Source organism: Papio anubis, chromosome X, assembly GCF_008728515.1.
Source record: "Papio anubis isolate 15944 chromosome X, Panubis1.0, whole genome shotgun sequence".
NCBI lineage: Eukaryota > Metazoa > Chordata > Mammalia > Primates > Cercopithecidae > Papio > Papio anubis.
The window spans coordinates 2208884-2236147 of NC_044996.1; the positions used below are offsets into that span (position 1 = coordinate 2208884).

General features: G+C 48.3%; 1 protein-coding gene across 2 annotated transcripts in view; it reads left to right on the plus strand.

Annotated features, from left to right (window-relative positions):
* The window catches only part of LOC110742151 (PNMA family member 6F), an 87410-nt gene extending 72000 nt beyond the window's left edge, over window positions 1–15410 (plus strand). The window contains exons 1-2 of one of the 2 annotated variants that reach the window (XM_031660726.1): window positions 10217–11601; window positions 12362–15410. In XM_031660726.1, the coding sequence (XP_031516586.1) occupies window positions 12433–14151 (1719 nt within the window). In that variant the 5' untranslated portion in view covers window positions 10217–11601; window positions 12362–12432 and the 3' untranslated portion in view covers window positions 14152–15410. Of the gene's footprint in view, window positions 1–10216; window positions 11602–12361 lie in introns of those variants that run through there. The other variant, XM_031660727.1, reaches the window with a different exon arrangement.
* The last annotated feature ends 11854 nt before the right edge of the window (window positions 15411–27264 follow it).

Consider the following 27264-nt stretch of genomic DNA (forward strand, 5'->3'; position numbering starts at 1 on the left):
GTTCCTGCATTAATTCACTTAGGATAACATCCTCTAGCTGCATCCATGTTGCTGCAAAGGACATGATTTAATTCCTATTTTTGTGGCTGCATAGTATTCTGTGGTGAATACCTACCACATTTTCTTTATCCAGTCCACCATTGATGATCACCTAGGTTGATTCCACGTCTTTGCTATTGTGAATAGTGCTGTGATGACCATACAGGTACATGTGTCTTGGTGAAAAAATGATTTATTTTCATTTGGGTATATACCCAGTACTGGGATTGCTGGGTCAAATGGTAGCTCTGTTTTAAGTACTTTGAGAAATCTCCAAACTGCTTTCCACAGTGGCTGAAATAATTTACATTCCCATCAGCAGTGTATAAACATCCCCTTTTCTCCACAGTCTCTCCAGCATCTGTTATTTTTTGACTTTTAAATAATGGCCATTCTCACTGGAGTGAGACAGTGTCCCATTGTGGTTTCGATTTGCATTTCTCTGATGATTAGTGATGAGAGCATTTTTTTCATATGTTTGTTGGCCACTTGTATGTCTTCTTTTGAGAAGTGTCTGTTCACATCTTTTGCCCATTTTTTGATAGGGTTATATTCTGGATATTAGACCTTTGTCAGATGATTTTCTCCCATTCTGTAGGTTGTCTGTTTATGCTGAGATATATTTGACAGACAGTAAACTGTGAGTTTGTCATGTTTCAGCTAAACAACTTGATAAGCTTTCACACACATACACACACACAAACGTATGAAACCATCACCACAATCAAGGCAATAAGGATTTCCATCACCTTCAAAATTTCCTCATGCCCATGACTATCCCTTTCTCTTCTCCTCTCCTGTCCCTAGGCAACCAATGATCTGCTTTCTGTCACTATAAGGTATTTTCTAGAGTTTTATATAATAAAATATTATAATAAGTCTTCTTTTGTGTTTGGTTCCTTTCACTCAACAAAATATCTGGAAATTGTCTTAATTTGCACTGCCATGACAAAATACCTGAGACTGGATGGTATAGTTTGAATGTATCCCTTCCAAAATTCAGGTGTTGCCAATGTGATATTATTAAGAGGTGAGGCACTGTCATTGTCTACTTTATGTAGTATTAAATGGACAGAAGGGAGAAGAGAGAGAGACCTAGATCTATTAAAAGGTGATTAGGCCAGAGGGCTACTACCTCAGAACGGAATTAAGGCCCTTATGAAAGAGGCTTCGTGCAGCATCTGGTTAACTTGCTGTTTTGTGTCTGCCTTCCACCATATGAGGACATGGTAAGAAGGCCCTCAGCACACACCAAACTCTGAGATGATCATTAGCATTTTTAGCAATAAAATATTTTAAAATTAAGATGAGTACATTTTTTCAGACATAATACTATTGTACACTTAATAGGCTATAGTTTTGTATGCACTGGGAAACCAAAAAATTTGGGTAACTGGCTTATTGTGATATTTGCTTTATTGTCCTGGTCTGGAACAGAAGGCATACTATCTCGAAGGTATGCCTGTATCTATTTCTTTTTGACTGAGCTTTGCTATTTGTATCTTTCAAGAAATTTGCCCATTTCATGTAAGTTGCCAAATTTATTAATATAAAGTTGTACATGATGTTCTATTATTATCTACAGTGATAACGCCACCCTGATTCCTGATATTGGTAATCTGTGTGTTTTGTTTCTTAACCTGTGTTTCTCTTCTTTCTTCTGTCCATTTAATACCATATAAAGTAGACAATGACAATCATTTTTATATTAACCATTCTTTGTTTGGGGCATTGCCCCATCCCACGAAGTAGAATTTGCCTCCCACTGTAGATCCCGAAGATGGTTAGTATTCACTCTCCCAGCTTCCCTTGTAGCTACAGCTTGGGCACCTAACTCAGGCTCCACCAATCACATGAACCCACTACCCATTGAGTCTGAGGCCCGAGGTGGGAAGAAGCAGGGTCCCCACAGATTTCACTCAGGCTGGGCTGCTGGTGGCAGGCGTCATGCCACCCATTCCTTGAGAAGCACTGGTAGCTGTGGTTCTCTTGGCAGCGTTTGCAATGTCTGCCCAGTCATTGGTGGGAGCAACAGGGGAGCCCGAACTGCTGAGCACTGCGGTGAGGTTTGTAACCTTGTTCCTCTCTGCAAAGGTGAGTTTCTTGCTTGTCTGCATGTGAGTGTGGGCCACAGAGAATGCTGTGCTGGGTGGCTAAAACTCAGAGACCCAGAGAGCAGATTTTAGGGTGGCCATGGCAGAGGGAAAGCAGGAGGGGCAATATCTGGGAGCAGAGAAGCACCGTATGGACGAGCTCCATGTTTGGCCTGTACACTCTGCCCAAATCTCTGGTTGACCCTGGAGCTATGCATGCACAGGGCAGAGTCCAAGAAAAGAACTGAGCAGAGGTTTCAGCTGATGCCCAATACCGTGGAAACGGAGTCTGGAGATTGCAGTTGGTACCCAATACAGGGGAGACTTAGTGTGAGTTTAGCTAGGTTAGTTGTCTACTAAGACAACAAACCACCGTCACCACCACCACCACCACCACAACAATAACAAACAATGACCCATCTCTGGAGAAATATAACAGAAACTAAGAAGCCAAATCTACTAGAACTCATTATGGACAGTGTCCAGGATATAATGCTAGATTACTAGAAGAAACAAGAATTGTTCTGGTACTCAAGGGAAAAGCATCCAAGGGAAACTCACCCTGGGCTGACAATAGTCAAGAACATAAAGCATGCTCATAATGATTTTTATATTGATATATGTGCTTCTTCATTAATGCATAAAATAGCAGTACTTAAAAGTTCTTTACCAATATCATAAATTGTTGAAATGTTATTTCCAGCGAATGTGTCTAGCTATTGGCAATAACTGTAATGTGATATGAAAATATTTATTTCTGTTGGTGACAAAGTCACATGTACTGCCGATACTGTTGTGGTTTGTTGCCTACATTCATAATTGAAGGAAACACTAAAGTTTAGTTAGTTTAGTAAAAATAAGGATTCATTTTTCGCCATCTGATTCATAGATCCTTTGAGATCTTAACACCAGGTTAAGGTCTTAAGACCATAGATATTGATTTCTCCCTGATAGTACCAAAAAAAAAAAAAAAAACCATGCCTGGCACATAGTAGATGCTTCATAAATATTTCTCAAATAAATGAATGCATCTGTGTTACAATCTAGTGATTAAGGGGTTAAAATTAATTATCTAGTTTTTCATATCCATTAAAACAATAAATTGATAACAAAGGCTATTATTTGATGATTGTTTGCTATGTGCCAGACATTGTTTTATAAATATTATCTCATCTAATTCTTACAACAGTCCTGAGGCAGACACTGTTATTACTTCTGTTTCATGGTTATGGAAATTGGTTATTGAGCCAAACAGAGTTTAAGTAATTTGTTCAATGCTACATGGCTGGCCTTAGAACTTTGCTCTGTCTGAGTCCAGAGTCTGCGTCCTTAAAGTATAAAGGTAAAACTTGTTATGAATGTCTCAGGCTTGGCTTCTGGCCCTCAGTTCCAACAAATTCTTTTCTGATCTCCTTCACTGACTAAGGCTCAGAACAACTCTGTTTTACCCACATCCTCTTAGGATACCTGTGGTGCCATCTGGGGATATCAGCCCCTCACCCAGTGATATGGTTTGGCTGTGTCCCCACCCAGATCTCATCTTGAATTGTAGCTCCATAATTCTCACATGTTGTGGGAGAGACCTAGTGGGAGATAATTAAATCATGGAGGCAGTTTTCCCCATACTGTTCTCATGGTACTGAATAAGTCCCATGAGATCTGATGTTTTTATAAAGGGTTTCCCCTTTTGCTTGATTCTCATTTTCTTTCTTGCCTGCTGCTATGTAAGACGTGCCTTTCACCCCCTGCCATGAGTGTGAGGCCCCCCAGCCACGTGGAACTGTGAGTCCCTCAAACTTCCTTTTCTTTATAAATTACCTAGTCTCTGGTATGTCTTTATCAGCAGCATGAAAACAGACTAATACACCCAGCTTCACACAACCACCTTAAGGCTAAATGCCATCAGGTTTGGCTCTCTGAGACCAACTTCTGCTTTCCAAATCTCAATGTCCACCTGCTCACTGGACACCTCTCCCTAATGTTCTTCAAGCCATTTGATGATTGTTTGCTATGTTTCTGATATGTACCTCTATCTTTCCTCCTCTATCCTAATACAAGGTACACCTTCCATGTGAGGACTTTCCTGACCCTTTCCAGGTATGACCTTCCCACTTGGTATCCCCCTGTACTCTGTACATACCCTATCACTACCCCCAGTAAGTTGTGTTACTAAATTTGTTTACATGCCTGTCTCTTCTTACCATTCTGGCAGCTCCTTAAGAACAGGGACTATTTCTAATTTGTCTCTAAATTTCTAGGACTTAAAATAATGTCTGACACAGTAGGTACACTGTAAATGCTTGTTGAATGGGTAGATCTATGAATAAATTAATGAATGAATTATATACACCAACCCTACTTATCACTTTGGCTATTGTGTTTACTGTGATTTACACAAAGCCAATTGTGTAGTGTAGAAATGTAAATGTTATGTGTAAAATGTAAAAGGTAAAAGTGTAAAAATGTAAAATATATACAAACATGGCCCAAGGGGATAACAATGAATTTTTAAATAGGAAATTTTAGTATAGAAAAAGAAACTATTGAAAAGAACCAATTGGGGGAGTGGCCAAGATGGCTGACTAGAAGCAGGTAGTGTGTGTGGCTCTCACAGAGAGGAACAGAAGGGGCGAGTAAATACATCACCTTCAACTGAAACATCCAGGTACTTACATTGGGATTAATCAAGGAAACAACTTTACCCACAGAGAACGAAAAAAAGCAAGATAGAACAATGGCCCACCTGGGAGCAACACGGAGCGAGGGGATCCTCCCCTACCCAGGAGAGTGGTGAGTGAATGAGCGACCCTAGGAAACCGTGCTTCTCCCACAGATCTTTGCAACTCTTGGGTCAGCAGATCTCCTTGTGAACCCACTCCACCAGGGCCTTCAGTTTTCAGTCTGACAGAGTCACGTGGAGTCTTGGCAGAGCAGCCGCTCAGGCATGTGAGGAGAACCTGGAGCCTTAGATACTTGGGCTTTCTGGCAAAAGTAGCTGCAGCTTCGGCAAAGTGGAAGGTTAGACTCCTGTACCTACCCCCAGGAAAGAGGCTGAATCCAGGGGTCTGAGCAGCAACAGCACGCAGGCCCCACTTCCACAGCACCTCACAAGATTAAACCCACAGGCTTGAAATTCCAGGAGTTGATTTTTTGAAAACATTAATAAAATAGGCCACCAGCTACATGAATTAAGAAGAAAAGGCCAGGCGCGGTGGCTCAGGCCTGTAATCCCAGCACTTTGGGAGGCCGAGGCGGGTGGATCACGAGGTCAGGAGATGGAGACCATTCTGGCTAACATGGTGAAACCCCGTCTTTACTAAAAATACAAAATGAAGCCAGGGGACTGAGCAGCAACTTAGCCGGGCGTGGTGGCGGGCGCCTGTAGTCCCAGCTACTCCGGAGGCTGAGGCAGGAGAATGTCGTGAACCCGGGGGGCGGAGCTTGCAGTGAGCAGAGATCGTGCGGCTGCACTCCAGGCTGGGCGACAGAGCGAGACTCCGTCAAAAAATTAAAAAAAAAGAAGAAGAGGAAGAGGAAGAGGAAGAAGAAGAAGAAGAAGAGGAGGAGGAGGAGGAGGAGGAGAAGAAATAAACACAATTAGAAATGATTAAGGGAATGTTACTACTGACCCCACAAAAATAAGAACCATCAGAAACTACTACAAAGACCTTTATGCACACAAATTAGAAAACCTAGAAGAGATGGATAAATTTCTGGACCCATACATCCACCCAAAACTGAGCCAGGAAGAAACTGATTCCCTGAACAGATCAATAACAAGCTCTGAGATTGAATCAGTAATAAATAGCCTACCAACCAAAAAAGGCCTAGGACCTGATAGATTCACAGACAAATTGTACCAGATGTACAAAGACAATCTGTTACCATTCCTATAGAAATTATTCCAAAAATCAAGGATGAGGGACTTCTCCCCAACTCATTCTATGAGGCCAGCATAATCCTGATACCAAAATCTGGCAGAGACACAACAAAAAAAGAAAACATCAAGCCAGTATCCCTGATGAACATCAATGCAAAAATCCTCAACAGAATACTTGCAAACCAAATCCAGCAGCACATCAAAAATCTAATCCACCATGATCAAGTAGGCTTCATCCCTAGGATGCAAGTTTGGTTCAACATATGAAAACCAAAAAATGTGATTCATCACATAAACAGAACTAAAGACAAAAACCATGTGATTATCTCAATAAATGCAGAAAAGACTTTTGATAAAATTTGACATCACTTCATGTTAAAAACTCTCAATAAACTAGATATTGAAGGAACATAACTCAAAATAATAACCACAGCCAACATTATACTGAATGGGCAAAAGCTGGAAGCATTCCCCCTTGAAAACCAGCACAAGACAAGGATACACTTTCTCACCACTTGTGTTCAATGTAGTGTTGGAAGTCCTAGCCAGAGCAATCAGGCGATAGAAAGAAATAAAGGGCATCCAAATAGGAAGAGAGAAAGTCACCCTATCTCTGTTTGCAGACAGCATGATTCTATATCTAGAAAACCCCATAGTCTTGGCCCCAAAGCTCCTTCAGCTGATAATAAACTTCAGCAAAGTTGCAGGACACAAAATCAATACACAAAGATCAGTAGCATTCCTATACACCAACAACAACCAAACTGAGGGCCAAATCAGAAAGGCAATTCCATTCATAATTGCCACAAAAATATAAAATACCTAGGAATACAGCTAACCAGGAAGGTGAAAGAGCTCTACAATGAGAATTACAAAACCTGGTTAAATAAATTAGAGAAGACACAAACAAATGGAAAAACATTCCATGCTCATGGATAGGAAGAATCAATATCATTAAAACGGCTATACTGCCCAAAGCAATTTACAGATTCAATACTATTCCTATCAAACTATTGACATTCTTCAGAGAACTAGAATTATTTTAAAATTTATATGGAACCAAAATAGAGTATGAATGGCCAAGACAATCCTAAGCAAAAAGAACAAAGCTGGATGGATCACATTACCTGACTTCAAACTATGCTACAAGGCTACAGTGACTAAAACAGCATGGTACTGGTACAAAAACAGGCACATAGACAAATAGAACAGAATAGAGAGCCCAGAAATAAGGCTGCACACCTACGACCATCTGATCTTTGACAAAACTGACAAAAACAAACAATGGTGAAAAGACTCCCTATTCAGTAAATGGTGCTAGGATAACTGGCTAGCCATATGCAGAAGATTGAAGCTGGACCCATGGTTTACACTGTATGCAAAAATCAATTCAATATGAATTAAAGACTTAAATCTAAAACCCCATACTATAAAAACCCTGGAAGACAACTTAGGCAATTACCATCCTGGACATAGAAACAGACAAAGATTTCATGACAAAGACACCAAAAGCAATAAAAACAAAAACAAAAATTGACAAGTGGGATCTAATTAAACTTAAGAGCTTCTGCACAGCAAAAGAAACTATCAACAGAGTAAACAGATAACCTACAGAATGGGAGAAAATATTTGCAAACTATGCACGTGACAAAGGTCTAATATCCAGAATCTACAGGGAAATTAAATAAACTTACAAGAGAAAAACAAACAACCCCATTAAAAAGTGCACAAAAGACATGAACAGATACTTCTCAAAAGAAGACATACATGTGGCCAAAAAGCATATGGAAAAAAAGCTCAATATCACTGATCATTAGAGAAATGGAAATGAAAACCACAACGAAATGCCATCTCACATCAGTCAGAATGGCTATTATTAAAAAGTAAAAAAATAACAGATGCTGGTGAGGTTGTGGAGAAAAGGAAACCCTTATACACTGTTGGTGACAGTGTAAATTAGTTCTACCATTGTGGAAAACAGTATGGTCATTCCTCAAAGAGCTAAAAGCAAAACTACCATTCAACCCAGCAATCTCATTACTGGGTATATACCCAGAGGAATATAAAGCATTCTTCCATAAAGACACATGCACATGAATGTTTGCTGCAGCACTATTCATAATAGCAAAGATATGGAATCAACCTAAATGCCTATCAATGACAGACTGGATAGAAGATATATGCTACATATACATGATAGAATATTATGCAGCCACAAAAAGAACAAGAGTATGTCTTTTGCAGGAACATGGATGAAGCTGGAGGCTATCATCCTTAGCGAACTGACACAGGAACAGAAAGCCAAATAGTGCATGTTCTCACTTGCAAGTGGGAGCTAAATGATAATAACTTACGAACACAAAGGAGGAAACAACAGACGCTGGGGTCTACTTGAGGATGGTGGGTGGGTGGAGGGAGGGGAACAGAAAAGATAACTATTGGGTACGAGCTTAATAGCTGGGTGATGTAATAATATGTACAATAAACCCATATGACACGTGTTTATCTAGGCAACGAACCTTCACATGTACCCCTAAACCTAAAATAAAAATTTAAAAAAGAGAAAAAAAAACCAACTGTAATTCCAGAACTGAAAAACATAAAGTGAAAAATTCAATGGATTGTTTTAATAACAGATTGCAGATGACAGAAAAATCATGAACTTGAAGCTAGATCAATAGAGATGATCTATTTGGATAAACCAAGAGGAACAACAATAAAAAGGAATGGAAACTCAGTGGTCTGTAGGACAATATATAAAGTTCAAATGTGTATTTTGAGTACCAGGATGGGATAGAGAAAATGGGGAAGGAAAGCTATCTGAATAAATAATGGCTGAAAAATTCCTCTAGTATCATTTTTCTTGAGAAATCCATTATTTACAAATTTAATGAAACTCGATGAACCACAAAGAGGATAACTACAAAGGAAAGCAACATCTAGGTACGTTGTAGTCAAGCTACTGAAAACAAAGAAGGGTAAGAAAGTAGTCAGAGGAAAATGAAACACTACATATGGGAGCATATTAAGAACTTAATTCTCATCAGAAACAATGGAAGCCAGAAGACAGTGGAGCAACATCTCTAAAACAGTGAAAGAAAAAAAAAAAAAATCTTCCAATCCAGAACTCTATATCTAGGGAAATAGAACAAATTCAAGAATGAAGGTGAAATAAATATCTTTTGAGATACATGAAAGCTAAGAAAATTCATCAACAGAACTGCACTAAAAGAAATATTAAAGGAAGTCTTTCAATCTGAAGAAAAATGAAACTAGAGGAAATCTTTGATCTTTGGGTAGAAATGAAGAACACAGGAAATGGTAAATGTGTGGGTAAATATTAATGAATAGTTATTTGCTCTTAATTTCTTTGTAATAATATGACTTTAAAGTAAACAGTTTAATAGTATATACTAGGGCTTGGCAACTATAGCATAAAGGATGAGGTGGAATGGAAGTGAATCTATATGATGGAGAGTTTCTTACATTTATGTACAATATTAACTCTAAGTAGACAGTAAAAAGTTAAAGATATACATCGTAATCTCTAGAGTGAGCACTACAAAAATGCAAAGAGGTATAGCTAAGAAGATAATAGATACATTAAAAGTGAATTATAAAATATATTTGATTAATCTGGGCAGGAAATGGGGAACATGGGATCAAAATCAGATGGAGCAAATAGTAAAAGGATAGACCTAAATCCAAACATATCAAACATAACATTCAATGTAAATGGGCTAAACACTCCAATGAAAAGGCAGAGACTGTCAGAATGAATAAAAGAGCAAGACTTTTGCTGTCTCCAAGAGATGCAATTTTAATATAGAGACTCAGATGGGTTGATAGTAAGAGGTTGTAAATTATATACCATGCAAGGGGCAAGCATAAGAAAGTGGGAATTGCTATGTTAATAGCAGACAAAGTGGAGTTCCAAAGAGTATTGCCTCAGATAGAGGTAATAATTATGTAAGGTTCAATTAATCAGAAACACATAGAACTCATAAATATGTTTGCACCCAATAACAGAGCCTCAAAACATATGAAACAAAAATTGACAGTACAAAGGAACAACTAGGCATTTCCACAATTGTAGTTGGAGATTTCATCATCCCTGCCTCAGCAACTGATATAACCACTAGACAGGAAATCAGTAAATATATAAAATATATTTAACATTTAATATAAATCAGTAAATATACAAAACATTCCACCTAAAGAGACTAGAAAAGGAATAGCAAAGTAAATCTCGAATAAGTAGAAGGAAGGAGATAATAGAGATACAAGAGCAGAAATCAACAAAATAGAAAACAAATTAAAAGTAAGCAAATCATACATATTTTAAAAGAGCAACAAAATGTATAGCCCTTAGGAAGGCTAATCAAGAAAAAAGAAAAGAATCATTAATATCAGCCAAGAAAGAGGGGTATCATTAGAGGTCATATAGGCATTAAAAGAATAGTGAGGGAATATTAACTTTATGACAATAATTTTGACAACTTAGATAAAATTGACCCATGCATTGGAAACAAAGCAATTTACCAAAACTTCCAATGGATTGAATAGAAAAAACGAATAGCTCTATACTTCGTAAATATATTTATTAACAGAAAACATTTCTAAAAATAAAACAAAAATCCAGGCCCAGATGATTTCATGGGTGAACTCTAGCAAATATTTATGGAACAAAAATTGCCAATTTTACACAACAGTTTCAGAAAATAGAGGAGCAGGGAACAATTCTTAGCTCAGTTTATGGGACCAGTACAAACCTAAATCCTGATAAAAAGATGATATAAAACCAGAAAATTACAGAAAAATATCCCTCATGAACAGTGTAGCCAAACTATTTATTAGAAACTCATAGCCAGCAATGTATAAAAAGGAAAGTGTTTTATTGCCCATTTCTAGATGATGGGCATACATGTTCACTGACAGATATAGGCCACCCAGCTGTTAGGTGAGGCTGCATCTGTCTGATCGAAAGCCTACACCCTTTCCTATGCAATGGCTGCCCAGGTGGTTGAAGGCCAGCCTCCAGGCGGTAAAGAGCTGTGATGAGGAACACAGCCAGCAATCGATCTATGTTGTAGGGATTCCAGGCCTGAGCAGGGCAGGCTGTGAATACCCTGGGGACCTGGTCTTAGGATCTCCTGCTCGTGACTTCTAGTCCACCCCATCCCAGCAATTTGCCACAGTTACTGATGGAGGTCATTTTGATGGTAGAGGGCCAATCGGTGGGTCTGTTGCTCCCAGAGGCTCCAAGCCTTGGAACATTAAGCCCTTACCATGCAGGTCCTGTTGCCAGGGCAACACATATGTCTCCTCCTGTCTAGCCACTTGTCTTCCACAGAGACTACGAAATTTTTCTTCCTCATCTACCTGGGGCTTCTGGGAGAAGCGGGAAGCCCTGTGGTCTTAGCACATCGGGCCTGGGAGACCCCTGCGCTGCGCAGCGCGGCCGCGTGACTGAAGCGAGATCTTGCACCCTCCTGCTCCAGGGCCTCTTGGCGGCCTCCGGAGTGGGCTCCACAGCTTGAAGGCGGCATTTTTCCGCGGGTGGTCGCAGCGTCCGCAGAATCGGAGAAAGTGAGCAGGCGCTGGCGGGACCCCAGAGTGACCGCGGGTGCTCTGGGCAGGGGCCAGATCGCTGCCTCAGCAGGCAGTGGTCGCGAGAGAGGGTCCTGGTCCGGCCCAGCGCCCGCAGAGAGGAGGGCTCCTGGCACAGCAGTCTGTGGTGGGGGCCGGGAGGGGGCTCCTGCTACAGGGGTGCAGGGGACGATGGGAGAGAGGGGGGCTCTGGCTGTGGGGGGAGGAAGGAGACTTCTGGCTGCAGGTGTGGGGGACGCGGAGGGGGTTGCCAGGTTACACGGAAGATCAAAAGAGGGAGGGGGCTCCTGGTTTGGAGCTGGGAAGAAATTAGAGTCTCTCACCTTCCCTTCCGCAGTTTGGTTAAGGAAGGACTCCAGGCTGCGAAGATCTGTGTAGGGGAGGACTCCTGGCCGCAGGGACTCTGGGTGGGGGGAGAGCTACCTGTTGCAGGGGCTTGGATAGGGGAGGACTCCTGGCTGCAATGTTACAGATGATGGCGGGAGGGGGAGGTGCACTCGTTGTGGTGTGATAAGGGGACATCAGCTCAGGCAAAAGGGGGTCTCCCAATAGAGGTTGTGGGTGTGTGCCAAGGGATTAAGTGTCACCAACTGGGGGAGGGCTTCGGGGGTGCATGGGCTGCAGCAGTGGGAGGGAGTGGATCCCTGGCTGCTGCAGTGCTTGGGAGGGGAGGGCAAAGGCCTGTAGTGGGGGTGAGTTGATTGGCAGCAACGTCCCTCTCTCCCCTTTGCACTCACAGGCTGCGTCAGAGACTGCAACAGTCAGCACACATTCCTGTCTGATCAGGCTCCCTCCCTCAAGTCCTCTGCGATGGCTCTGGCGATTCTTCGGGACTGGTGCAGGAGGATGGGTGCGAACACAGAGCGCTCCCTGCTCATCCTGGATATCCCTGACGACTGTGAGGAACATGAGTTCCAGGAGGCCGTGCAGGCTGCCCTGTCGCCCCTGGGCAGGTACCGAGTGCTCATCAAGGTATTCAGAAAGGAGCTCGGGGCCAGGGCAGCCTTGGTGGAGTTCACTGAGGGTTTAAACCGAAGCTTCATTCCTCGCCAAATAGCAGGCAAAGGGGGACCCTGGAAAGTGATCTCCCTGCCCCAGGTTCCTGATGCTGAGTTTCAGGATATGCCCAGTTTCCCTGCACAGCCCCAGGGGCAAGCAGTGGCCAGAGGCGCAGGTGAGGCGGGAGCTGCAGGTGAGGCAGGATCTGTCAGTGAGGCAGGAGGTGTGAATGAGGAAAGATCTGCAGGAGAGGCAGGAGGTGCAGATAAGGCAGGAGGTGAAGATGAGGCAGGAGGTGCAGGTGAGGCAGGAGGTGCAGGTGAGGAAGGAGGTGCAGGTGAGGAAGGAGGTGCAGGTGAGGCAGAAGGTGCAGGTGAAGAAGGAGGTGCAGGTGAGGAAGGAGGTGAAGATGAGGCAGGAGCTGTAGGTGAGGCAGTAGGTGCAGGTGAGGTAGAGGCCTGGACCCAGTCATGGAGCCAGACCCTGCGGCCTCTGATGAAAACTATGGCCTACCGGGAACTGAGACCCTTTTCCGGGAGGGAGCAGCCAGGCTGCGTGGAAGAATCCTTTGAGAGCTGGTTGGAGAACGCCAAGGATATGCTGCAGCTGTGGTGCCATGCGTCGGAAAGGGAGAGAAGGAGGCGGCTGCTGGATAGCTTGGATGGCCTGGCCCTGGATATCGTGAGCGGCCTCCTGGAGGAAGAGCCCGACTTCTCTGCGCAGGACTGCCTGACGGCGCTGGGGCAGGTGTTTAGGAGCCGGGACACGTGGATGACCTCGCGGATGAAGTTCCTGACCTGCACACAAGGGCCCCAGGAGGGGCTGTTTGCCTTCGTGGTGCGCCTGGAAGGCCTGCTGCAGAAGGCCGTGGAGAAGGGGGCTGTCCACCCAGCCATGGCCAACTACCTGCGACTGCGGCAGGTGCTGTCTCGGGCCCACCCCAGCGAGGCGCTTCAGGATACCCTGAGGAGGATGCAGCTGGAGAGGAGGCCACCCGGCTTCCTGAGGCTGCTGCGGCTCATCCGGGACATGGAGGCATTGGCGGCCTCCCCAGCGAGGAGCCAGCAGTGTGCGGCCTGGCCAGCAGCCCCAGCGGAGAGTGAAGACCCAGCTGCCATCCAGGCGTCCCCTGCCGGTGGAGATGCCGCCCAGGCATCCCCAACCCAGGGGAACGCCAGCGAGGCTGATCCCAGAGCGGAAGAGGCTGCTGAGGCTGCTTCTGCCACCAAAGAGGCTGCCAGGGGCGCCCCTGCCACTGGGGAAGTTGAAAATGCCCCTGCATGCCTTGAAGGCCTAGGTCAGGCAAGGCCCCCCGACGCCCCTGGGGGCCTCCCAGCCCGGATGGGCAGTGGAGTCGACATGGCCCCAGGAGGTCCCAGCTGGGAGCCAGAGGGCCTTGTCCAGGTCGGAGGCCAGGAGGCTGAGGAGCCTCCCCAGGAGGGGCTCAAGCCCATCTTGGAGGAGTCAGAAAATGAGGATGAGGACGGGGCTGGGGAGGTGGGCAAGCCCAAGTCCCCCCCGGGCAAATAGGCTCTGAGGGCCCCGAGGGCTCCTCTCCTCCCAGGCAGCAGCACCCTGGAGGCAGATGGAGGCCAGGCCAAGGCCGGTCCCTCACCCCACGTTTGGAGCTGTGCCTCCCACCTCCCCCAAGGGGCCCTGGCCACCATCACCAGTCCTTCCCAGTGACCCAGATGACCACGTTTGATACCAAATGGGGAGCTGGCCTGGAGGGAGCCCTGAGCAGCCAGCCTGAAGATGTCTGCCCCCACGCCTTGTCCTGTGTTGGGAGTGATAGGGGAAAGAGGCTCTCTCAAGGGTGCCACCTGCCTGCATTTCCCAAGAGGTGGCCCCCACTTGCCATCCCTGGGGCAGGCTGCCCCCTGTTCCTGGAAGCCCACCCTCACCTGTGTAGGCCCCATAGTGACCCACACGTCCAGCAGACACCCACTCACCCACCGCTAGCCGTTGTTCCTACACAAAGTAGTGTGCTGTGCGCACATCGGTGCAGCCGCCTCTGGGCCTGGGGCACATGCTGTGAGCTTCCTGCGAGCCCAGGCTCTGCTCAATGCTGTCTGTCCCACATCATGAGCACCACCTCTGCTTTCCCAGTGTAGACCTAGGCCAGCGGCTGCTCGTTCTCGTGGAGCTGTGTGTGTTCTTCTCTGAGCAGTTCCTCCCCGGAGGCCCCCAGCACAGTCCTGGGAGATGGTGGAAGGAGGCGCCAGGGCACAGTGGATGCTCGTCCTGTGACTGCTATGGTGAGCATGACCACGATGGTGACTGTGACCATGATGGTGACCATGACTGTGTGAGGAAGAACCGGACCTGGGACAGAGCAGACTTGCCCTGCCTGAGGCTCCCCGGGGAGCTTTGTGCTTTGGCGTTCTACTCCTGTTGTTACTCGTGACTCAGTTTCTTTGACTCGGGGGGGGGGGGGTGTTCCCTGCTGTGTTTTTGGTGTCCTGTGAGGGCCATAGGACAGGGCCCTGCCCCAGCGGATGGGCTTGGGAGGGGGCTCCCTGAAGCCGGTGGACTCTGCCAGAGTCCACTGTCCTGGCAAGAGGCGGACCCTGGGGCCCTCAGGAAGGAGGGACGTGGCAGCAGGGTCGGCAGCAGGAGGGCGGGTAGATGAAGCGCCTTGCCAGGAACCCCAGGAGGAGGGGGCCTGGGACCTGTGTGGGACCTGTGTCCTGTGGTGGCCATTTGCAGTTTCTCTCTGTGTTGTGGTTCCCTTCTCTTCAATGGTTTCAGTACATGTTTCTCTTCAATAAACTTCATTCAGTGTTCCAGCCGGCCTCACCTCTGCTGTGGGAAACTGGAGGTGAGGTTTGCGGGGGATGGAGTTGGGTGGGGTGAGGGCCACAGTGGCCAGGCTGACACTGGTGTGTGGGCAGAGCAGGGTCCCTGAGGGCCTGTGTGGTTCTTTGGGCTGCATGGAGCCTGGCGACAGGATTCTGGTTTTCATGGGCAGTGGCTGATTGAGTCCCCAGGGCAGCAATCCTCCTTGAGCACTGGCCGGAGGGGCAGTCCTCAGTGGGGGCCTGAGGATCCTGGAACCCGCCCTCCTGAGCCCTCCTGGGACTGGCTCTCTCTCCCAACAGGCCAGGGAGCTCGCCACAAATTGAGGGTAGTCCTCGATCAGCCATTTAACTAACCCAGAGTCTGTGGGCAACAGGACTGGGACAACTGATAGGCCCCTCCCTGCACAAGTGCGGGGAGGGGACGGGATCAGTGACTTGGACCTGGCGAGGGTCTCCCAGAGCTCACTCAGTCTGTGCCCACACGCTTCCTCCAGCTGTTCTGGAGCACAGAGCCTCCGACCATCCCTTTGGCTCAGATGATAGCCAGGGTGCCCCAAAGCAGCCTGGGAGCCAGTGCTGGGAATGGGTGGCTGCCCGCCTGGGCTGAGGAATCCTGGATCTAGGCGACCTGTCTGCTTGAGCAGAGCTGCAGTCAGCAGGGCTGCAGGGCGGCAGGGGCCCTGGGAGACACTAGGCATACACAGGCGAGTGCAGGCGTGGGCGGGGGGTAGTTTTGCGGGGCTGTCGGGGAGGGGTAGGGGCAGCAGGTCCCTGGGGCTGGGTCTGCAGCCTCCTCGGCCTGAAGGTGCCTAACCAGTGTCTCAGGGACCCTTGTAGTGTGTCGCATCGGGGTGCCCTGCGGGCATGCCTGGGGCCCCCACTGTGCTCTGCTGTCCCTGCCTTCTTCAGGCTGGGCACAACCCCAGCATGTCTGTCCCTTGTGTCTCAGCAGGGCCAAGTCAACTGCTCACTTTCCAAGGGCCCCTCCAGATTTCAGGGACAGGACAAGAAGAGAGGGCGAAGAGCTTGGCTGACCTTGCCAGAGCCTGTCAGGGCTCCTTGGTTTTCCCTGTTCAGAGTGGACCTGTGTGTGCCGTGAGTGTCTGAGCGGGTGTGTTTGCGCATGTGCGTGTGTGTGTCAGTGTGAGCATGTGCATGAGTTTCTGAGAAAGTGAGTGTGTGTGAATCCAAGTGACAGCATGTGACTGCATCACTAAGCATGTGTGAGTGGGAGTGTGTGGGGGAATGAGGCTGTGCCATTGAAGGTGAGCATGCATGTCGCTGCATGTGTGTGACACTGTGAGTGTGTCAATGCGTGTCAGTGTGTGTATGTTTGTGAGTCATTGTGCGTGAGTGTGCTGACTGCAAATGTGGGTGTGTCGATGAGCAGGCATGTATGTGTCATTCAATGCGTGTTTGTCACTCAATGTGTGCACGCATGTGAGTGTGTCTGGAACGTGAGCGTGTCACTGAACGTGTGTGCGACTGTGTCAGTGAGCGTGTGAGCACACATGCTGGATAGCTGGGTTGTGAAACCTGGAAGGGATCTAGCCAGGGAGTCTGGAAGGAGATACCGGGAGGAACCAGTTGCTTCCCCACCAGCCTGGAGCAAGGAGACTTTGCTGGGCCTGAAGGACGGGCCCCACCACGGGGCCCCCTGTCCCTTTCATCCTGGCCAGGCCCTTGGTGTGTGCCGGCTGGCAGAGCTCCTACCATGCATTGTGCTTCACTGCACAGTCCTCACCAAGTGTCCCTGGGGGGTGGGGGCACGGGGCATGTGTGGCCTGGGGACAGAAAGGTCCATCGAGGTGCCTTCCCGGGTGCCCAGGGGCTGACCAAGCCCATCCAATAAGCAGCAACCTCCTGGGCTCACAGATGGCTTGAGCAGTGGATGAGGGAGCGGGATCAGAGCCCAATCATGGGGGGTGAGGCTGAGCAGAAAGGACTCAGAGAAGTCCCGTCCTCAGGACTGTCCCAGAATAGACAAGATTGAGTGGGGTCCCATCCTAAGGCCTGTCCCCTGAGCAGGGAGGACTGAGAGAGGTCCCGTCACCAGGCCTGTCCCTGATCAAAGTGGTCTGAGAGAGGTCTTGTCCTCAGGTCTGTCCCCCGAGCAGAGAGGAGTGAGAGCGGTCCTGTCTACAGGTATACCTCTGAGAAAATTAACTGAGATGGGTGCCATCATAAGACCTGTTCCTTAACAAGAGAGGACTGAGTTGGGTCTCCTGAGCAGAGAGGCCTCTCTCCGAAACCTGAGCAGGGGGAACTGTGAAAGGTGCTGTCCTCAACTCTGTCCCTGATCATAGAGAAATGACAGAGGTCTCATTTTCAGGCCTGTTCCATGAGCAAAGAGGACTGAAAGAGGTCCCATACTCAGGTGTCCCCTGTGCAGAACAACGGAGAGAGATCCTATCATCAGCCCTGTCCATGAGCAGAAATGTCCGACAGAGTACAATCCTCAGGTTTCTTTCTGAGCAGAGAGGACTGAGAGAGGTCCCATCTTCTAGTTTGCCCCCTGAGCAAACAGAACTGACAGAGGTCTCATCCTCAGGCATCCCCTGAGCAGGACGACTGAGAGGACTCCTGTCCTCAGACCCATCCCTGGGCGGAGAGTCATAAGAGAGGTCCTGTCCACAGGCCCATCCTCTGTGTAAGAGGTCAGAGAGGGATCCCATCCTAAGGTCTGTCCCCTTAGCAGAGAAGACGGAGAGTGGTCCTGTCCTCAGGCCTGACCCTGAGTAGAAAGCAGTGGGAGAGGTATCATCCTCCGGTGTCCCCGGGCAGAGAAGACTGAGAGAGATGCTGTCTTCAGGCATGTGAGGCTTAGTGGGCAGAGAGAGGTCCTGTGCTGTGGCCTGTCTTCTGAGCACAGTCGACTGAGAAAGATCCCATTCACGTGTCTATCCCAGAGCAAAGAGGACTTAGAGGGGTCCTGTCCTCAGGCCTGTCCTTTGAGCAGAGAGGATTGAGAGAGGTCCTGTCCTCATATCTGTCCCCTAAGAAGATGGACCGACAGGGGTCGTATCTTCAGGCCTGTCCCCTGAGCTAAGGGGACTGAGAGAGTTCCTGTCCTCATATCTATCCCCTCAGAAGATGGACCGACAGGGGTCCCATCCTCAGATCCGTCCCTTGAGCAGAGAGGACTGAGAGACATCCTGTCCTCAAGTCTATCTACTTAGAAAATGGAGGGACAGGGGACCCATCCTAAGGCCTACCCCCTACGCTGAGAGGACTGAGAGAGGTCCTGTCCTCACATCGATCCCCTTAGAAGATGGACCGACAAGGGTCCCATCCTCAGAGCCTGTCAGGCTGAGGGGACAGAGAAAGGTCCTCTCCTCATATCTATCTTCTTGGAGGATGGGCGCACACAGGTCCCATCCTCAGACTTGTCCTCTAAGCTGAGGGGACCGAGAGAGGTCTTATCCTCATATCTATAACCTTAGAAGATGGACCGACAAGGGTCCCACCCTCAGGCCTGTCCCCTGAGCTGAGGAGACCGAGAGAGGTTCTGTCCTCATATATATCCCCTTAAAAGATAAACCGACAGGGCTTCCATCGTCAGTCCTATCCCCTGAGCTGAGAGGACTGAGAGAGGTCCTGTCCTCACATCTATCCCCCTAGTAGATGGACCGACAGGGGTCCCATCCTCAGGCCTGTGCCTAGAGCAGATGGGACTCAGAGATGCCCTGTCCTCATATCTATCCCTTTAGAAGATGGAACCACAGGGGTCCCATCCTCAGGTCGGTCTCTTGAGCAGAGAGGACAGAGAGGGGTCTGGACCTCACATCAATCCTCTTAGAAGATAAAACGACTCGGGTCGCATCCTCAGGCCTGTCCCCTGAGCTGAGGGGACTGAGAGAGGTCCTGTCCTCATATCTATCCCCTTAGAAGATGAACCGACAGGGGTCCCACCCTCAGACCTGTCCCCTGAGCTGAGGGGACCCACAGAGGTCCTGTCTTTATATGTATCACCTTGGAAATAGACCGTCAGGGGTCCCATCCTCTGGCCTGTCCCATGAGCTGAGGGGCCCGGGACAGTTCCTGTCCTCATATCTATCCCCTTAGAAGATAAACTGCAAAAGTCCCATCCTCAGTTCTGTCCACTGAGCTGAGAGGACCGAAAGAGGTCCTGACCTCATATCTATCTGCTTAGAAGATGGACCGACAGGAGTGCCATCCTTAGGGCAATCCCCTGAGGTGAGGGGACTGAGAGTTCCTGTCCTCATATCTATCCCCTTAGAAGATGGACTGACAGGGGTTCCATCCTCAGACCTGTCCCCTGAGCAGAGAGAACTGAGAGATGTCCTGTCCTCATATCAGTCCCCTTAAAAGATGGACGGACAGGGGACCTGTCCTCAGGCCTATCCCCTCTGCTGAGGGGACTCAGAGAGGTACTGTTTTCATATCTATGCCCTTAGAAGACGGACGGACTGGGATTCCATCCTCAGATTTGTCCCCTGAGCTGAGGGGAGACGGAGAGAGATCCTGTCCTCATATCTATCCCCTAGGAGATGGACCGACAGGGGTCCCATCCTCAGGTCTCTGCCTATAGCAGAGAGGACTCAGTGACGTCCTGTCCTCATATCTATCCCCTTAGAAGATGGACTGACAGGGGTGCCATCCTCAGGCCTGGCCCCTGAGCTGAGGGGACTGAGAGGATTCCTCTCCTCATATCTATCCCCTTAGAAGATGGAACGGAAGGGGTCCCATCCTCAGATCTCTCCCTTGAGCAGAGAGGACAGAGAGAGGTCCTGTCCTCATATCTATCCCCTTAAAAGGTGAACCAACAGGGGTCCCATCCTCAGGCCTGTCCCCTGAGCTGAGGGGACTGTGAGCGTTCCTATCCTCATATTTATCCCGTCAGAAGATGGACCGACAGGGGTCCCATCCTCAGGCTTGTCTCCTGATCTGACTGGACCGAGAGAGGTCCTGTCCTCATATCAACCCCTCTATCCCCTTAGAAGATGGACTGACAGGAATCCCATGCTCAGGCTTGTCCCCTGGGCTGAGGGGACCTAGAGAGGTCCTGTCCTCATATCTATCCTCTTAGAAGATGGGCCGAGGGGGGGTCCCACCCTCAGGCCTGTCCCCTGAGTTGATGGGACTGAGAGAGGTCCTGTTCTCTTATCTATCCCCTTAGAAGATGGCCCAACAGGAGTCCCATCCTCAGGCCTGTCACCTGAGCTGAGAGGACCCAGAGTTCCTGTTCTCCTGTTTGCTGAGTGACATGTATGTGGAGAGGTGTCCCTTTATGAATTGCTCCTGAGTAGAGAGTACTGAGTGAGGTCATGTCCTAAGGTCTGTCCCCCGAGCAGAGAGGACTGAGAAAACTCCTGCTCCCTCATCGGCTTTGATCAGAGAAGACTGGGAGAGTTGTGGCCTTAGCTCTTTCCCTTAGCAGTGGGGACTGAGTTAAGCCCTGTCTTCAGGTCTGTTTCCTCAGCACAGTGGATTGAGAGACGTGCCATCCTCGGGCCTGTGCCCTGTCCTTCTGCGGATAGGCACCCGGGGTCTGTAGAGGGCCAGCATGTTTTGTATTTAATTTTAGGCTCATCTGAGAACCTGTCGATTCACTGCCTCGTAAGTCTATGTCCCATTGCAGTTGATTGGGAATGACAAGGCTAACCTAGGAACACGGCTGGGACCCCCTGCTGCTTCTCCTGCAGGCTGCAGCACTCTCTGTGGCCTTTCTGGACTCCCGGCCTCCACCTGTTCCTGGCCTGGGATCACCTCCTCTTAGTGAGCCGTGTGGCATCTTCATTTTTCTGAAGATGAAGATGCCACAGAGCAGTCACTTTCCTGGCCCCTCCCATGGCAGGATGCCAGGAAGAAGGCCATGCCCTGGGCAGTCTGGCCCTAGGTGGGCTCTGGGAATGGGCCCTCTGGCTGCCAGACACAAGAACAGGACCCGGCACAGAAGAGTGAGATCCCTGGGGGCCACCCTTTTCCCAGTCCTCGGTCCTCTTCCCTGGAGTAAGATAATTTGGAAAGAGCTGAATGTGACCTTTTCCCTCTGTCTCACCTTTCTCTTTGCCTGTGCAAGCAGGGCCACCATCTGGACCCCGACTCCTTCACCCACAGTGGTTGTGCAAAGGCCAAAGCCCAGGTGCCTGTCGGGTGCTTCCCTGGGCCTGAATGGCAGACCCTGTTCCCCTGCTGCTGTGGTCCCCTGAGCCATGGGCCCCAGAGGCTCAGCTGGTTCTGGGCCTGGACTTACACTCTGCCATCTGAGCTTTTCCCCACTCACAGACCCCGGCATTTAGGGGGCAGACTCTCTCAAGGCTACCATCTTCCTTCAGATCCTACCCCTTCCTCAGGGAGCCCAGAGCAGGGCCTGCCTCCCAGGCCTGCAGTCCCTGTACACAGCAGTCAGTCCCCTGAGTGTTTTGGCCTCCAGCACCTCCAGCTGCCCTGCTCCTGGCTCCACGTGCCTGCTTGTGCTCAAACTCATGGCTCCCATTCTCCTCCTGGAAAACCCCAGGTCCTTCTATCCCCAGAACCTCATTATGAGCCACAGCACCTATCACAAAGAGAGAAGAGCAGCCCCCAAGCAGATCAGTTTCCTGTCCTGGCAATAGGGGTGGGTGGATTTCTCTCCAGCAGGGCTGACAGTCAGCCCAATCACCAGTGAGTACCCCGGGGACCTGTGACCCTGTTCCAGGGCACATTGTACTGCTGGAGACTGGGCCCTGAACTTTTCCCTGAGCCCCAGATCCAGGCGTCCTAGCGCACACACCTGGGTTCTGCATAGTGTGGCCACACTGCATGCCCACCATGCTGCACTTTCTATGACATTGCCTGTGGTCTTGCCTTCTGTGGCACTCCCATACCTTGCTTTCAGTCCCCCATGGTCATTTGACAGCCATGATTCCATCTGGCCAAATCAGGGACAGCAGAAACCTGGTCATAATGGCCCTTCCCACACACCAGCCATCCACCCCGAGGTGCTGAAGGGTTTGGAGCCTGGGAGAATAGTGAGCCTCTCCCTCAGAGAACTACCTAGGGTCAGGCACCAGGCTGAGAGCCTGCATTGACTCCTCAAGCTGTCAGAGGAGGGGAGGTGGGCAGTGTCATGGCCGCTCTTCTCCAAATGAGGACACTGAGCACAGGAAGGTTCAGGAAGTTGCCTACAGTGACACAGCTCATCAGTGGATGTGTTGGGATTCCAGCCCAGGCTGACAGAACTCACAGCTTGTACCATGGAAACAACCAGAGGACAGGTGGCATGTGGTTAATGGTGACAGCCCTTGAAAACATGGCCAGAGGACACAGGGCCTGCAGTGAACAGCGATCAGTGCTCTCTTGGTGGTCAACACATGCTGCTTCTGTAATCAGAAAAACAAAAATCCCAAACCAATGTCAATGTCTTTTTCAAGACTCTGAGAAAGAGACCAGAAGGACATGGGCCATATGTTCTCAGTGACTGCCTCCATCCGCTTGGGGAACTGAGATGGTTGGGAGCACTCAGCTTCTTTCTACTCAGTGTCTACAATGTCCCCAGGGCCCGTAGGAGCCTGTGCTCCTTAGGGTAGGGCTCCCAGAGCTGGGGCTCAGTCTTCTGCTCCAGTCTGTTCCCAGGCAGGGACTTGTCAGGGCGTCTCTTCAGTGTCCCCTGGGCTGGCACATGCTATTCTAGTCCTTTGGTCCATAGACAGTGACAGCTGAAACACAAGTGATGCTGGCTGACCTCTTGATACTTGCTAGGCGCCTCCTTAGGACTTTCTATGCATTGCTGCTGGCTTTACCTGCAGAGTTTGGAGATCCTTTGCTGGGACAGGCACATGGCACTTGGGCTGCGTGTGTTTGGTTTGGGGTGGGGACATGTGCATTGAATGAGACTGAGAGCCACTTGGAAGCACAGAACTCAGTCTGGGGGACTCCACAGCAGTCCTTGGAGGAGATGCTTTCTGAGCTTGGTCTTAAAGGCCAAGTCACTGTTAAAGGGTGGAGGGCTGGGGAAGGAGGTGTCGCCAATGCCAGCAGCAGGATGCACGTGGAGGAGGCCGGGAGTGAATGCCAGGAACAGGGCAGTAGTGAGGCGTGAGGCTGGAGAAGCAAGCGGGGGCCCATGGTGAAGGGTTTTTCCTAACAGGTAGGGAGCTGTCTTGGAATATGCCATGGAAAGAAGCACATTCTGTGGAAAAATACTCAAGTGTGGTCTGTATTGGGAGAGAGGTGGCCAGCTCCCGCCATTGCTAAGGGAACCACTGTGATGACAAGTCAACTGTGGCTTATAAGCAATTTGGAAGGGTCGAGAGGTTTTGAGAATAGACCAGAAAATAATCCTCTGGTGGATGAAAACTAGTCTCCAAAGATTGCCTCCCCAGAGACACAGGGCTACCATGACCTCCTTGTGTCACACCCATGAATCTGTAAGGTCACATGGCAAAAGGGACTTTGCAGATGTAATTAGGTTACTAATCAGTTGTCCCTAAAATGGAGAGATTATCTTGTGTTCTCCGCTATGTCTGGTTTAGGATGCACATGAGCCTTTAGAAGCAGAGCTTTCTCCTTGAGGAGGGCAGAAGGGGAAATCAGAGAGATTCAATGCATCAGAAGAACTCAAAAGATTATTGCTAGTTTTGAGAGTGTGGGGGAAGCACATGCGCGGACTGGAGAGTGGCCTCTAGGAGCTGAGAACAATTCAGGAGGCAGCTGGCAACAAAATGGGGACCACGGCCCTACCACCTCAAGCAAATGAATTCTGCCAGCAACTTTAGTGAGCCTGGAATCAAATTCTCCTTCAAAGCCTCCAGATAACATCCCAGCTAGCCAACACTCTAATTGCAGCCTTGTGAGCAGAGACCCAGTTAAGTTAGGCCTGGACCCCTGACCCAGGGCAATTGTGTGATAATAACTGCATGTTGGTTTAAGCTTCAAAATTTGTAGTAATTCGTTATGTGAAGCTGGATTAGGTAGACAGCATAGCACTCCCCCTTTAAGTGCAGCTCTTTTTGATGACCATGGCCTTTCTCATCAAGGCCATGAGGAATGGTGGGTGCTGGGCTCCCTTTGGTCAGATTCCGCCTATGTTCCTGGCTCAAGTCATTACCATGGTTGCAACAGTGCAAAATCTGGCAGTATTTTCTTCCCCACTTTGTCTTTCTTTACAAGATTTCGTTCCCTAAATTTACTAACCAGACTCACTTGATTCCTAGCAACATTTCTCATCACTGCAAGCTAACAGCTTTAAATGGTGGTGAGGTCTGTAGTCGTAGAAGATGTTAAAGTTCTGGAGAACTCTACTTTTCTTTTTTCTCATTCCCTGTACATTCTATCCTCCTTTGGACTTTTGGTGCAAGAGTCTTGGAATTGATTCTAAAACTTGTAGGTCCAGATCATTCTCCCCACCTGCATTGTCTGTGCACGGCTGTTTTAAAGAAAGTAACCCCCCTCCTTTAGCCCAACACAACTTTCCCCGCCTCCGTGAGGCCCAGCAAGGACTTTCACAGCATAAAACCCAGTTCCCTGAGTAACAGTCTCATGTGTATGGTGACAAAACACAACACAACAAGGTCTTGTAAGGTTTTGCCCTGGAAACCTTCTCTAGTTCCTTATTACCATGGACCAAAATATGCTATTCGCTTCCTTGATTTCAGCCCCATAATTTTATCCCACACCATTTTCCTTTATAATTTCTCAAATTTGTGGCACTGCCCAGTCTTATGGGTTGAATTGTTTCCCCTCCTGTCCTTCCCCCACCACAAAAAAAGGTATGTTGAAGCCCTAATCTCCCAGCACCTCAGAATGTGAGATAGGGTCTTTACAGAAGTAATCAAGTTAGAATGAGGGCATTAGGATTGGCCCTAATCTGATATGACTGGTGTCCTTCTAAGAAGAGGAAATTTGGAAAGATGTGCATACATATACACAGAATGCCAGGGTGAAGCTTGGAGTTCTGGTGCCATGAGCCAAGGCAGTACTTGGAAGTTAGGAGAGGGGCCTGGAACAGATTTTTCCATAGAGCCTTCAGAGGGAGTGTGGCCCTGCCCATATCCTGATTTCTGACTTGCAGCCTTTGGAATGGTGAGGCATCTATTTCTGTCAGTTCAACCTCCCAACCTGTAGGGTCTTTGTCACAGCAGCTGGAGCACACTCTTACACTCCGATTCTTGATCTCAGGCAGTTTTCAAGCTGAACCCACAATTCCTTATTTGTGCTGCATCAATATGACCCTCTAGTATAAAAACAAAGAAGAGAGATCTTAAAAATCATGGCATAAAAGTTGTTAATGTAAATACCTGATGTTTCACATGGATTACAAAAATCTTCCACACTTGCTTTCCTAAGTTTGCGTTCTGTGGTACCTGCACCATCATCACAGAAGAAACAAAACAAAGTTGTCTTTAAAGATAAAGACCCTGTCCCCAACCTAATATGCCATGAAAGGTGGTTTTTTTTTTTTGTTTTTTTGTTTTTTGTTTTTTTTTTTTACTGCATTCCATTTTGGAGCATCAAATGAAGCAAGATTAATTGACTAGTTCTTTAATACCAGCAGCTTTCAAACCTTTGGGTCTCAGCACCCTTTGCACTCTTACAGTTTATTTAAGACCCCAAAGAATGTTTGTTTATGTGGAGATTCTATCTCTTATCTATACACACAGTATAAATTTTGCTGTATTAAAATTTAAAAGTAAAAATAAAAATTTCACTTATTGAAAGATGACTGTAGTAAAAGCATTGCACATTAACACCAATAACATGCTAGACAGCTGAATTTTCATCTGCTTCTGACTTCCACGCACCTTGGCATCACACTCAGGTAACCTCTGGAAAACTCCACGGTATTCTCAGGCAAGAAGAAAAGAACCAAGGCAAAAATATCTTCGTGTCATTATGAAAAGAGATTTGATCTTGTAAAGCCCTGCCTGAAAGGGTCTGGGGGACCCTCTGGGGTCCCTGGACCCAGATGTGAGAACTGCAGTGTTAGCCTATACTTCTTGGGTCCTTAGGACATGTATCTTACCCTGACCCTGGTCGCTGTTAGCATTAACCATGCCTTTCATGTCCATGGGTGCTCCTTGCTGCACCTGTCCTGTGTGATGCTGTTACTGCATGTGAAGCAATCAGGAGTAGCATGGGTGAGTCAACAGAATGCCCAGAAATAATGATGGAACAGTGGTTAGGCCAGGGCTGTGGAGGGCCCTGCAAATTAGGCAATACAGAGCAGTCTTTAGCAAGCATTTCTGTAAGCCTGTGCTTGCTGGGCATAAAAAGATAAGTAGGACAAGGTCACTTTCCCTGGAAAAGTAAGAACCCAGCATGGGATACAGATAAAGACAAAACAAAGTATGCACAGTAAACTGAGATCATTGCTACTGGAGTAGCAAATAGAATGTTAGGGTGGATTGTTGCAGTGGGAGGAGGACGAGTCACAGAGAAACCCATGTACGGTGAGCATATCTGGAGAATTTCCCAAGGGAGTTCGGGGAGGGGGACATTCCAGACAGGGCAAAGGGTGTGCCCCAAAGCATGCAGGCAGGACAGAATCTCCGGGATTTGGAGAACTGCTGGGCTGGTGCTGGGCGGAATAATGGGAGATGAGGTGGAGACCTGGGGCCACAGAGGTTTGTGTGGCTGGCTGAATTCTAGGCCCAGTTCTACCACTCAGTACCCTTGTGACTCTGAGCAATGGTTTTAACCTTTTGGAACCTCAGTTTCATCACCTATAAAATGACCATAATAAAGATATTCACTGGGAGTGCAGGTAACATCAATGGGGTAGTGTGTAGGCAGCACTCAGTCTCACACAGCCCTCAGGGCCCGCCCACGGCTGCCTCCATGAGCACTGTCAGACTCGGGAGTCCTCTGCAGCCTGCCCCTTGTCGCCATCTGGCACCAC